At 47.7% G+C, this 14511-nt stretch overlaps 1 protein-coding gene across 2 annotated transcripts in view; it reads left to right on the top strand.

The window, feature by feature from the left end:
- DUS2 (dihydrouridine synthase 2) overlaps positions 1-14511 on the top strand; it is a 571780-nt gene that overhangs the window by 377159 nt on the left and 180110 nt on the right. For both annotated transcript variants that reach the window (XM_085639553.1, XM_085639554.1), the window contains exon 10: positions 11020-11106. In XM_085639553.1, the coding sequence (XP_085495679.1) occupies positions 11020-11106 (87 nt within the window). The remainder of the gene's footprint in view (positions 1-11019; positions 11107-14511) is intronic.

Below are 14511 nucleotides of genomic sequence, written 5' to 3'. Positions count from 1 at the left end.
TACTGGACACAAAGGGCATGTAGGCCTTTTTTTCCTTCTCAGAGTATCATGAATATTTGGGAGATGATTTCAGGGTTTCTGACTCAGTCTTGAATCCCACTTGTTCAGGTCTTGTATCTGTTTGGAGTCATGACTTTGTGCATCCTGCTGGTGGCACATGCCAGATTGCAGATAATGGTCATTTAGTGGTGCCTGAGGTCACTCCTGCATTAGAGGTCCAGTTTACCCACTCTTTTCAAACAGATCTACACTGGTGGATGAACGTATCCAACCTTTTGGTTAGTTATCCGTACCACCCTTCGCAGACTCAGGCTACCAAAGTCACGGATGCCTCCGTTCTGGAGGGCTTATCTTGATGAGAAGATGGTGCGGGTCTTTTGTCCATGTCCGAGCAATACCTGAACGTAAATATACTTGAGCTGCTTGTGGTCTATCTTGCCATTGAAGTATTTCTCCTTTCCATCTCATGAATCAGCATTAAGAATCTGTCAGATAACACCACCACCACAATTAACAGATCGGCCGATGTGGGCTACTGGACCCTTTGTTGGCAATCGATTCCCCTTTGATAGTGGGCACAGCAATGGGGAAATGTCCCAATAGTGGCTCATCTCACAATCTCCATCACTGTAAGGGCGGGTGCTCTCAGTTGTCTCTCATTGGAGGACCATGAGTGGGAACCACATCCCAAAGAGAAGGAAATGATTGTCCCCAGATTGGGATTTTTTATTTGTAGATCTCTTTGCCATGGCCCAAAACAGGAAGTGACTTCAGTTTGTTCCGTAGACTTCCCTCTGAATATTTCCCTAAGTGAAGCCTTCAGGTTCAGTTGGTCTCCGGGCCTACTGTATATATCTCTGCCAATTCTGCTTCACTCAGAAGTACTGCGGAAGGTGCAGAAGGATGAATCACAGCTTATTCTGATCACCACGGCTGGACACAGAGGATATGGTACACCAGTCTATTGGCATCCAGCACTTAGCTGCCTCTTCATCTTCTGCAAGGAAAAGATTTACTCTTGCAGCAGAAAAGTGAAGTCCTCCACACCAAACAAATCATCTACATGCATAGGGTTTGAGCAGTGGCAGCTAAAGTGCCTGTGTCTTTTGATTATGTTGCAGACTTCATTTTGCTGGCCAAGACGATTGCTATTCAATCCATCGACATGTGGTGCTTGCACAAGTTCAGAGGTGCAAGTCGAAAGGACTCAATCCCTTTAAATCTCACTTTTCAGGCATCTTGCGGTTTGTTTTTTTCCTTGCATAGCAAGGCCATGCAGTGGCTACAAGTAACAGCTGTCTGGCGGCCCTGTCTGCCTTCAGGTGCCTTCCGTCCCTGTTTAAATCACCACTAGTAGCACATTGTCTGAAAGGTTTGGTTTACTTGTTACTTCCCTCTCCATTTATTGTTGCTCAGTGGGATTTGAATCTTGTTTTATCTTTCTTGATGGCATCCCCGTTTGAGCCAGTACACAGTTTTCCAATTGCACCGAAAACAGCATTTTTTTGGTGGCAGTAACTTCATGGCATAGGATTGGAGAATTCAGGGTCTCAAAGTTGGTCCACCTTTCACTGTATTTTTTTACCTGAAAAAGTTGGTCCTCTGGACCTGAAAACCCTTCTCAGAAAAGGTGTTTCTGCATTTTATTTGGCTCAGTCATATTTCCATCTTTCTTCCTTCCTCCATATCCAGCCAAGGAGTAGGAGTGCCTACATACACTGAGACCTAGACGTGTTGTATCTTACTACATGTATTGCACTTGTCAGGAGACATTGGACGATCAGGTTTTTGTCAGCTTTGCTGTAGCTAAGAAGGGAAAGTGATGACCAAGTGCACCATGTCTCACTGGGTGATCTTTAGTATGAAGTTCTCTTACTCCATTAGCTAGAGTAACCCTCCCCTGGAGGGCCTTTGTGTCCATTCCACTAGGGCCATTGCTGCCACAACGGCTCTCACCACAAGCGTTTCTGGGGTTGACATTTGGTGGGCAGCTACATGGTTATCCTGCATACTTTTGCCATGCACTGCTCCCTCATGCTTTTAATGCGCAATGACACAGGTACTGTGCCCGAACTGTGCTACACAACTTCCATAGTTAACTAGCACTACCCAGTCCCACCTCCCAGGCAAAATATTACTTTGGTACTCATTCGTAAGGTGAATAATCTCAAGGAAGATGTATCATCAGAAGAAAATGTTACTTAGCTTTCCCAGTGAACAAGTGCCATGTATAATACGTTCCCAGCAAATGCTAAGTGTAGGAGAGTAGGATCTGCCTCTTATGTTGCCCCCACGTTTTTTTCTGATGTTTACACTGGTTTCTGGCTATAGTCTGGCTGGGACCCTGCTAATCAAGGCCCCAGCCTCTCTGTTCTCTCTAAACAACTTAGAGTGCATATTAGGTGCACTAGTGATTGGATACTGTGGTACCTTATGAGCCCCTAGTATATGGTACCTTGGGTACCAAGGGCATAGGTACTTCACAGGCCTACCAGGGCTGAAGCATGTATTATGCCACCCCTGGGAAGCAGACTAAATCTGACACCACAGGCCTGCTACTGCAGCCTGGGTGAGGTAGTGATAGCTCTCCTCACTAAGGTATAGGTTCCCTATATCTCACCATACACGCACATATAAACCTATGAGTCACCCCTAAGGAAGGCCCTATCAATCCTGAGGGCAGGGTGCTTGGTTTCCATGTGAGGGGTGCCTCTGCCTGAGCAGGGCCTCTCTGCAGCTCTCAGAGTCTATTCTCTGGGGCTATTTGTGAATGCGGTCAAACCATATACTCTTAAGTGCATTATAACCTCTCGGTTAATGCTAACTTTAGAATGGCTGCATCAAAACATTTCGTGTTTGGTGTCAAATGCTTTGGAATCATACCCCAGTAACTGGTGTGGGAGTATGATCCCACCCTTCTAGAGGGATAGACATGTACCTACTGTGGAAACACGGTAGAATCCTGAAGAGCCCTGGCATCACAAAATGGATGCCACCAGTCACAGACACTGGGCTGCCCTCCTGCTGATGACTGAAACTCGCAGTGGAGGAGGCCCAACAATAGGCATCGCGTCACAGGGAGGTGTGACCACCTCTCAGACAGGGTTTAGTGTATTGGGGCTGGGTGGGTGCACTCCTAGAGTGCTTTGAAGTCGTGCACTGGGGGAGCAGTAGGCTCCTCTGTGCATACACCAGTTCAAACCAGCTCAGGGGCTACCTGCCCCTGCTCTGGCGCGAAACTGGACAAAGGGAAGTGGGTGTAGCCACCCACTCCCCCTGACCCTCCCATATGTGGGGTCATAGAGCTAGTCCCTCCCTTCCTTCTAGTATAAGTTAGGGAACCCTTGCCATTGCAAACTAGATATCCCTGGACGACGCTCTGAAGAAGAATCCTGGACCTTCGACGTTCCACTACCTCTGGAAGACGGAAGAATCTCCCTTGGAGTCAAGGAGTGACTCCCCTGCTTGGCAGGCACCAAAACTTTGCATCAACGGTCGCAAACTTTCCAGCTCCCGCCGGAGTCCGAAGTTCCTGCAGCCCAGGAAGAGGATTTCCTGACTTCTCTAAGGCCATCGTGAGTCCCCAGCGATGCTGAGGCAAGTGGACCCCACAAGTGACGAGGAACCGCAATCCCTGGGTACCGTGCACTATTTTTGAGTGCAACCCCTTCACGACGTTCTACGAACTTGTGCATTGGACCACGTGTGGTCCAAGCCTCCAGCAGGATTTCCACCGAAGAGCAGAGGCCTACCTCCTCCCGAGTGACTGTGGGCCCCTGTTGAGTGAATCCTCCCGAGGCGTCTTCGCGATCCCTTGCCGGTTGGCTTGTGGGTCCCCAGAAAACTTTTCTACAGTTCCAAAGGTCTCCCCTGGTTGCTCCAGGCCTGCCATGACTTACCCTCGCTGGTTGAGTGCCTCAGACCTTGCTGGTCTGCACCGCTGACTTTTGTCCTTTCCACGAGTTGCTGTTACCAAGGCTTGTTGGCTCAAATCTGGTCACCGACACCGCAGTAAGCTGCAGACTCGTGGGACACGCCGAATCCAGCTCCTGGTCGTCGTCGACGCCTCCTGGACCTCGTGGCTGAAGAGTCAAGACACCCGTGATCACCTGAAATCACCCGACGACTGTGGGCATCCATCTTCCCTGCCCCGGGTCACTGCCAAGTGACTTTGAACACTGTCCCCTCTGCTTTCAGGTCTTCCTTCTTCTGAATCCAGCCTTGGATTCCACCGGACACTTCTCCTGTCTTCACAAGCAGCAAGTCTTCTTTGGCTCCCATTGAAAACGATGCCGCGACCCCACACCAAAAGACACCTATGCACCCGGCTTCCCTGGGTGAGGTAACTCCAGCACTACGGTGCTGCTGTGGGTGTTGGCTCTAGAACTACTTACCCTGTAAGTGACTTGCTTGTAGACTCTCCCAAAGTATCCTTAAACTTTAAATTTCCAACCGCAACTTGCTCCATTGAAGTCAATTGGGATCCGCGGCTCTGTTCTCACACTGCATGCGGCTCCCTTGGGTCCTTTACTTACCTGCCTTGGGTGGATTAGTGAGGCCCCAGCGTTTCTGAAGGCCCTAGGCCTTGTCTCCTCGCAAGTCGTTATCTCTAAGTCTCTTTTTTAGGATATGGTCTGGTACGCCCCTAGGGCCCCAGCCATATTTGTGCTTAACTTATTGTGAAATGTTGATTTGTGCATATGTTCCTGACTTTTAATCTATAAAGAGATTAGTAGAGTGTGTCTAGAAATAAATACATATATATTTGATATATATACCTGTGTGGTGTCCTTTCATTTAGTAATTCAAGAGATTATAAGGTAAAACAAGCTGCTTTACATTCCTCTAAAGACTTAGCCTGGAGGCTGCTCTCCACAGATACTACTAGGATAGCTTTCTTTAAAAGGTTGTCTTAAACCTATTTACCATAAGAGTCGAATTGTACTGGTGCAAGGTGTCCACTTTAACTAGTGAACAGCATATACCAGGCCAACTTCTCACACTAAGATATTATGTACTGTATTTGTAAGTGTCTGTCAGAACCCCTTTCAAAGGGCCATGGGGCTTGCAGAAGCTACTGGGCCAAACCCTGGGGGTTGAGGCCTTTTACTCCTGATGTGCAGGTGCCCGACCTACCATAGACCTACTATGGATGCTATGAAACTATTATGGTATTGTAGTAGTGTAAGGAAGTGAGACACAGGGAAGCTTTATGGTAATAACGAGATGCAGTCTGGAACAGTCTGTTTTTGTTCTTGTCCCAGTCCAGCTGAAGGCACAGAGTCTTGTCTGGGGAACTTCTGTAGTTGGTGTTGGGCCCACTTTCCAGGTGTCCCGGAGGCGTCACATCACTCGGGCATGAATGAGGAAAACCAGACCAAAAATAGGCTTTTAGAAGGATGTACATAAAACCAGTCACCTGACCACAGTGCCGCCTTGACCATTCAGGATGTGTATGTGAGTAGGGAAAGTGAAGGAACGACTTGCTGTGATGCTACCACATGCTTTCCTTCCCATCAGAGTCCTTAGATCCTTGTGGCACCCCACCAAAAGGATTGCTTAGTTGGTACTTGTCTCTGGCCACAACCCATATCCTGGGCTGTGGCGTCGGGACTCGGGCCATCCGTATGACTTTCCTGGCCACCCATATCACTCTTCTGGCTGCCAGGCGTGGTGGCTGTGTATAGAAGCCTGGACTCGTCCAGTTCTTCCCTTTTCGCTATCCTCATGATGCAGCCTATTTCCCTCCTCCAGTCTGATGTTACAACGTGACATCTGGGGAAACCACCTGTTTCTCTGCCATCCCACATCGCTATGCTTCCTCCGACTCGATCATCTGCTTCTCCTTGTTCTGACTTCTCGATTGCGCTGGGTCTCAAGACATCCCATCCTCCATGGGATTCCCACGACGTTGCAACGTTCTCTCTGTCCTCCTTTATGCTTCCTTAGCAGCGTGACCACTACCCTGCCTCCTTTTCAGGCAACACTGGAGCATTGCTAGTCTCCTGGGCGGGGCCTAATACATCGGCCATGATGGAGTCATGGTCAAGTCCTCGTCTCTCTCACAATAATAGTATGTGACTTTGTAGAGTGCGTCTAATCAACTTGAAGGTATCCAGCTTCTGAGTAGGGCAGGTGTGAGGGTGGAGGAAATCTTTCCTTCTCGGAAAAGCAATGTCTTGAGGTTCCTTCGAAAGTCCATAAGGGAGAGGGGGGGGGTTCTGAGGTGTTTCAGAAACGTTGTTCTTGGTCTTGGCTGCAAAGTATGAGAAGGAGCGTTCTCCATGTCTGGTCATCTTGATACGAGGGAGATCTGTGTTTGCCTGGGACGCAGGTTGAAGATATCTTGTGGGTTGGTAGTTGTTGAGGCAGTGGGTCAGGTAGTCTGGACCAAGCTGTGGAGAGCTTTGAAGGTGTGGGTGATTGGCTTGAACGTGCATCTTTCCTGGACTGGGAGCCAGTGGAGAAGGTTGAGTTGTGGAGGGATGTGGTTATTTTGCTGAATGTTCAGGATGAGTCTGGTGGTAGTGTTCTGGGTTGTTTCGAGTCAGAATAGGACATGGCTGGGATTCCGATGTAGAGGGCGTTTCTGTAATTAAGTCTACTTCTAATAGAAGCCTGGGTGACCATTTGTCTTGTTTTCAGTGGGATCCACATTTCAAAATCTTGTGTTGCATTCACAGAATATTGAAGCATGATGAGGAGACGGCATTGATTTGAATGATCATGGAGAGGTTTGTGTCCAGGATGATCCCAAGGTTCTTGGCACTATCTGCAGGGGTGGGTTGGGTGCCAAGTTCAGAGGTCCATCAAGAGGCATCCCAGGGGTAGTGGTTGTTGCAGAAGATTAGGACTTCGGTTTTGTCTGTGTTGAGCTGCAGACAATTGTTTTCATCCAAGCAGCTACGTTGCTCATGCAGTAGGCGAACTTGCTTTGACGGTGCTGGTTGAGTCGGTAAGGGAGAGGATGAGCTGTGTGTCATTGGCGTAGGATACTATGTTGATGCCATGGGTTCTGACTATGTCCGCAAGGGGCATCATGTAGATGTTGCAGGGTGTTGAGCTGAGGGATCCTTGAGGATCTCCACAGAAGAATTTCTTGGATTCTGAGGTGTATGGGGGAAGTCTAACTGGTTGAGTTCTGTCCATGAGGAAGGAGGATATCGACTTGAGGGCCGGTCCATAGATACCCAAGTGCTTAAGCTTTCTGATGTGTGACTTGTTTTAGGCCATATTGAATGCTGCAGAAAGGTCAAGGAGGATGAGTGTTGCTGTTTCTCAGTTGAGAATGCTTCTGATGTCATATGTGGCTTGAAAGAGGGCTGTTGCTGTGCTGCAGTTTGTGAAAAAGCCTGATTGAAAGTGGTCTAGGAGTTGAGGGAGTTCTAGGTGGTCTACAAGTTGGGTATTGATGGCTTTATCAATGACTTTAGCTAGAAAAGGCAGGAGCAAGCTGGGTCTGTAGCTGCTGAGGGTGCTGGCATCTGCTGTGGGTTCCTTCAGTAGGGTATTGACTTCTGCATTTTTCCAGCAAGACAGGAAGGTGGCAGTGGTTAGGGAAGTGTTGATGATAGAGTTGAGCGTGGAGTAGATGATGGTTCTTCCAGGGTTATATATGAAGTGGGGTCATGTGTCTGAGGGCGCTCCTGAGTGAATGGTATTCATCAGGGTGGTGGTTTCTTCGTCCAAGGGGTGCTTCCGGTTGCTTATCTTCTATATGGTGAGGAATTAGGTGTCTGGCTGGTTAGGGGAGTTTGTATCAGTATGGTGTGGTTCAAATGTGTTGTAGATCTAGTCAATCCTCTATTCAAAGACGTTCGAGAGGTCGTTGCAAATTTCTTGGGATGGGATGATGTGCAGGCAGCTGTGGGATTGAAGAACTCCTTAATGATGGGGAAGAGTACTTTGCTGTTGTGGGAGCTGGCTTCAAGTGTGAGAGTTAGGGCTTTTTTGGGGGCTCTCTTTGTTGCTGGTGGTAGAGCTTGAGGGTGGCTTTGTTTGTGGATCTTGCGATGGTGTTTTTATAGTCTCTCTCCATTTTCACTCAAGTTGTTTGCAGTATCGCTTAGACACCCTGAGGTTGTTTGTTGTTTTCGTAGGTCTTGTTTCTGTTGGGAGCAGTGCAGTTTGTGCAGTCAGTGAGCTATTTATTGAAGAGCTTGGCATCGACATCGAGGTTCCTTGTGTGGTTGGGTGGGAATTCCTGTAGGGTCTTGGTCCAGTTTTCTCTGGATATTTTGCCCCAGTGTCTTGATGGTGCTTTGTGTTTTTCTGGTGGGGTGGCTTGGTGGTTGGGTATCTTGAAATGTATGATGTAGTGGTCAGACCATGTGAGTGGCATCATGTGGGTGGTTGGGATCCTGTTGTTGGAGGAGAAAATCAAGTCGAAGGGTATGGCTGTGTGGGTTGGTCCTTGGACGTGCTGGGCGAGTCTGAAGTTTCTGAGGTTGTTGAGGAGGCTGTGGAGTTAGGGTTTGTTGTGTCTACAGCAATTGAGCCAAGTACCCTTTTTGCACTTGAGACTCAGTGGTAGACATGAACGAGCAATCTAAGGCTCCCTTGAAGGGAAGGTGTGGATACAAATTTAGTGACCAGGGCTCATAACTCAAAAGCGTGCAGCAGCAGCTATAAATCATTGTGCAGCCAAATACTGCTTTTCTTACCAAAATAAGTATTTTCTTTCTAGCTCTATTCATTCAGAGGAAGGTTACAACATTCACAGACAACAACACATTTCCCCTTTGAGGTTGGGGTTCTAGTGTTTCATTGACAGGTCCCTGTCCCATCCGTTCCTTGCAATGTGATCAGGGTTATTTCCCATTCACTTGTGGCTGCTTCCAGGGAATGCTGACACGTAGGCTTTATATCTAGAGTTCACTCTGACTCTTCGAACGCAGTCAAAAGTATCTTGACGCTGCAGCGTTTTCAGCAGTGAGTCCCCAAAGACCTGGTAGGCCTGTAACAAGTCGTAACTGCTCCAGCATGGAGGAAACATGTAGCGTCTTGGAGGGTTGCCCATCTGTGGGCTCTCAACAGCTCCAATCCTGCTCAGGTGAGTCGGCTGCATGCAGACTTTATGGCAGCACTGCTCAAGCTCATGCTCTCTCCTTAGCCTCTGCAGTCATGCTCTGGCAGCGACCAGAGGGGTTTCTGTGCTCCTCGTGTGAGATACACTTTCACGCTCTCAGGAGGGGATAATTGGGCAGGGGGTGAGGGGGGGGGGGGGGGGGCGACAGATTCTGATGCTCCTGATCTCAATCCCGCTGAGGTGGGGATACTTTCACAGTGTCCTTGCTCGGTTCACTGGGTTGGGTCAGTTACTGTTCTCATTGCTCCTGGTGACCTACGGGTCAACGCTGCTCATAATTGATGAGCACCTGCCTGATCCACACAGCACAATTATTCCCAGCAGCCCCTCCTGGCATACAGGGTTGCCACACCACTGCCAGCCAAGGCATTCGCCCTTACCGCATGGCAGTTCATACCACAACTGCCCTCTTGGCATACAGGGTCGCCGCTACGGTGTTGCACAGGCTTCGGCCTTTCACCCAACGCAGTCTTTTCCACAGCAGCCCCTCCTGACTCTCAGGGGTGCCGCAGCTGTGCCGCACAGGCTTCCAACAATACCACACTGAAATATTTTTACATGGCTATCTTCACAGCAGCCCTCTCTTGGCATATGGGGTGGGGTGGGGGGGGGGTCACCTGCTAAGTCCTGCACACGGGCAGCAAACCCGATTGGTGCAGGAGCCGTCTTCACACATCTTCTACCACTATGAGGGTAGCCCTTTGGGCACCCATCCCTGTCCAACAAGACTGCAATCCATGAGACAAGTCTATGTCATGGTGCACACGCATGATCCGTGTTTACCTATGACATCAAAAATCAGCATACGGGAGCCAGACAGCAGTACATTTGGGCACTCCGAACAGGGGTACATATCCATTACCATACAGTGGATTTTTTCGTCCCAACAGTATTGTAGCTCTCTCAGTTCCTCACTGCACTCCTCAATGGGGTGCAGAGCAAGTGTCTGGGACTCATAACACAGGTTGGTACCTAATATACTCTAATGTAATCATGTGTTAATTCAGAGTTGCAGCTGAAGTTGCATAGCACCACCTGGGGCATGAGAAAGATACTGCTGGGAGTTTTTCTTGAACAGTTAGATGACTGGAAGTATATCTCATAAGGTGAGGAATCTGCAGTAAGAATACGTATCCAGCAGAAATATCTTTACAGAAAGTAAGTAGCTATTTATTTACATAACCCTAAAAAATAAATCTTGGTGTTTTGCATTTCACCTACATTGTTTTTTAATCATCCAAAAAGATAATATCGAAAGAATTAGATGTTAATCTACATTTCCAATAAGGGAGAAATCAAAGCAAGGTTTTAGCAAAGATTTATTGCAAATATTTAAAAGGAAGACTTCTCTAATAAAAGTCAAAGAGCGTGGGCATCTGCCACTGAAAGACCTTAGCCCTTTCGGATAGATAATGCATGCCATATATAATGATGTTGTTAGAATGATAATCTGTTGTATCACATTATTATCTGCACTCCATTGTCTCACAAATCCCAGCAATCCTAATAATGGCCATTCTGTGTTTTAGGCATTATGTAAATCACTTCAGCCTGACATGCTATAAAGTAACATGGTAGAACATTATGTGTTATAGCAAGAGTTAGTGTCTGTCTTTAGGGGGGAAATCAAATTAAATCTGAGAATGAGAAAAAACAGGAAAGGACCTGATAGCCTTTTTGTTGATGCGAGTACTTGAATTTTAATTGCACAACACAAATGTAAAGGCTAAAATATGTATTTTTCCGTATGGGATTGTCTCTACTTGTAATGCAAAGGAAGAAAGAGGCAAGGCCACAGCATTGTGTCCCTGCAGTGTCTATTAATGCAAGTAAATTAATTTGAATTACACAGCACTGTAATTATCGTATGAAATATAAAGTGTAATACAAGTCATTTTGTGTATGATATTGACTCTACTTTTATTGCAAAGGAAGAAGGAGGAGAGACCACAACATCCTGTTCACTGTGATACCATCAAAGCCATCTCTGAAGCCGTCTCCATTCCAGTCATAGCGAAGTAAGTTTATCCTAGGAACTAGAGGGAGCTCCATTAAGGTGAATGATGATCTTAGAAATTTGTAATACACCATCCAAGGGTGGCCTTATCATCCACTCCAACCACCTTTGGAGTATCTGCATCCTACTTTTTTTTTCAATGCCTTTCTGTCAGATCTACGCTCGTGCCAACCTTGGACGCCATTGTGAATCTCATATGTAACCCTTCCAGATTCTATAACCTATCATTGCTGATTTCTCCAATGTGATTTCATCTTTCCGATGAATACTTCTAACTGCAGCCTCTTCACCTGTAGAATATCTCTCAGGTTCCAGACTGGATCCATCACCACCTGGGGGCATGGGTCTCTTTATACCCCAAAAGTAACAGGGCGGAGCCACATATAAGTGCCATCCCTGCACACCAATGTCAGTTCCTTTCTTTCTATGGTTTCAAACACAGATCCGAATCTCATTTTCCTTTTTTCATTGGTGTTACAAGTTTTTCCAGCTACTCCAATGTGCAAGGGAACAGTGTCCCCACCCAAGACTACAGATCTCAAACCCAAGACTACAGATCTCAAACCATGCTGCTACTGTTTTGAACAGATGTCAGAGACAGACCCACACAAGGTGTGCCTCTGGTGCTTGGGCTGGGCACGACTCAGTCGTATGAGGAATGTGCCCTCATGCATCAGAAGGCGATCCTGGTCAGTGAAGCGAGGCTGTACGTCTGCAAATACGGAAAGATGCCACAGACGTTCCACTGCTGCTCTATGTCAAGGGTTCAGACATATTCCCGTTTTCAAGGTTTATCCCCATATTGCTGCATGAGGTGCGAGCCGTACTATCCTAAGGGGCCATCGAGAGGGTGCCGACATCAGAATTAGGAACAGGTTGGTACTCCCACTATTTACTTGTGCTACAAAAAGTCAGTACCCTTCTTATTGTTGATGTTCGCCCTCTGAATGCCTTGTTGTGGAAGGGTTAATTCAAATTGCGCACTCTGGCCCAAGTTCTGTCTGGCCATGATCCGGTCAACTGGATGTTTGCCTTGAACCTGCAGGAGTTGAGCTTTCAAGTGCCCGTCGTCATGTGCCGAGACTCTGCCATTCAAGGTTAGCCAGCAGCATTTTTTAAATTTGCCGTGCTCCCATTTTCCCATTTGGCCTTACCAGTGGCCCTCAGTGTTCACAAAAGTGTTGGCAGTGGTCGCTGCACATCTTCGGAGGTTAGCAGTACTAGTTATTTTCTACCTCAGTGACTGGCTTTTGAAGGTGGACTCTCCACAGTCAGTCGTAGACCGCCTTCATGATCAAGAAGCCTAAGTCATACCAGACTCCTGTACACAGACTTCCTTTTGTAGAGCTGCCTAGAACACAGTACAGTTCAGGACCTTCAAAAACCTAAACGAGCCCAGGCCATTTTGACTATGATCCAGAAGTTTCAGCCTAGCTCCTGGATCTTAGTGAGAGCAGCTCTGAGATTTGTTGGCCTTGTGCATCTTGCTTGTCCACTTTGCCAGGTGGCAAATGCGAGCTCTGCATTGGAATTTGAAGTGTAAATGGGCCCACGCCCCAAGAAAACTGGCGGACATCATCCAAGTTTCAAAGGAGGCTGCACAAGCCCTGACCTGTGACACACTCCTCTCCCTTCCCACACGGAGCTGACAGTGGTGGTGGATGTGTCACTGCTGGGTTGAGGAGGCACTCTGGGAGAGGTGAAGATCAGAGGGCTCTGATCTCCGGTGGAAACCTGTCTTCATAATTTGTTGGCGCAATGGAGCATGCGCCTGGTGCTTAAGATGTCTTCCTACTCTCCATCAAGGGAAGGGAGGTGCTGGTTCTAGCAGACACCATTGCAATTTGGTACTACAATAAGCTAGGCATAGTGGGGCTCTGGGTCTTGTGACAAGAGAAGCTCCGCTTCTGGAGTTGGCTGGAGCGTCACAGCATCTCCCTGATCGTGAACAACATGGTGGAATCCTTAAGCGCCAAAGCATATGGGCTCATCTGGTGAAGCCTGGGGAGATCTCAAGTGGTGGTTGCAGCCTGTGGTGGCACAGGGCATCTTCCAACAGTGGAAAGAACCGTGGCTGGATTATTTCGCCACCATCGAAAATATGCAATGTCAAACTTTCTGTTCCCAAAAATGCTCTCACTTGGCGACGCATAAGAAACAACCGGGCCCAAGTCATCCTAGTGGCTGTGGATTGGGACAGGAGAGTGTAGTGCCCAGAACTTCTAGGCATGACCATCTGTCCTCCAATCAGGCTATCACTTTGGGAGGATCTTCTGTTGCAGCAGGGCAGGGTTCTGCTCTGAACACCACACTTTCATGCATGTGTGGCGTTTGAGGGGCAGCAGGTGCATGCATTTAGTCTGCCACCAGAGGTCGTGGATGTCAACCTTGCTGCTAGACTCCTGTCTACGAGGTCCATTTATGCAGGACACTGGGACAAATTTTTGGCCTAATGTGAAATTCACAAAACAGACCCTTTGAAAGCCAAACTGTTGGATGTTTTATTGTTTGTTTGGTCTTTGGCCCAGAAGGGCCTTGCATTGGGTTATTTATCAGCCCTTTCTACCTTTTTGTGTCGGTCTGACCAACCATACTTGTTTAAGTCACTTACTGTGGTACAGTTTGTTAAAGGTTTGGTACACATGTTAAAGCCCCCATCCCACCCCAAAACCGTTAGTGATGCTTCAGTGGGTTCTTAATTTGGTTCTGATGTTCCTAATGGGAACTCCCTTCAATCCAATAGACATATGCTTGTTGCACCTTCGGACTCTCAAAGCTGTCTTCTTGACTGCAATCACTTCAGCTCCTCATGTGAGTTAGCTCTTTCAGTGCAGCCACCATACTCTACCTTTTTCCCAGACAAACTATGTTGAGGACCTAGGGCAGCCTTTTTGTCAAAAGTTGTGACTCCATCTCACGTTGGGCAATCCATTACCCTCCCAATATCCCATGTTCTACCCCACTGCTCGAAAGAGGAAGATAGATTCCATCGACTGGACCCAAAAGAGCCTTAAGCTTTTACATCAAGCGCAATAAAGGCCATTGGTGGCCGAACAGATTCTTGTGGTGTTCTCTGCCACAATAACTTTCTGAGGGTGTATTGTTTTCTGCTTGCATTGGCCAAGAAGCAGCCTCCAAAAGGTCTGAGGTCTCATTCCACCAGGGCGCATGCTTCTTCCACTGTGTTGGCACGTGGAGTTATCCTCCTGATATCAGCCATGCCGCAGTGTCGGCATCAGTGTACTCGTTCTTGAAGCAATAGTGCCTTGAAAGCCAGGTCTGACAGGAATGGTATTTCGCCCATTCAGTCCTTTTGAGTTTTCGATTTTAATCCACTCCACAGACCCTCCACCTTGGGGAGGTACTTCTTTGGTATCTATTCTACAGCTGAGAAATCTGTAGTAAG

Source organism: Triturus cristatus, chromosome 12 (assembly GCF_964204655.1).
Source record: "Triturus cristatus chromosome 12, aTriCri1.1, whole genome shotgun sequence".
In the NCBI taxonomy this organism is placed as follows: domain Eukaryota; kingdom Metazoa; phylum Chordata; class Amphibia; order Caudata; family Salamandridae; genus Triturus; species Triturus cristatus.
This window is presented reverse-complemented; position numbering and strand designations above follow the sequence as displayed.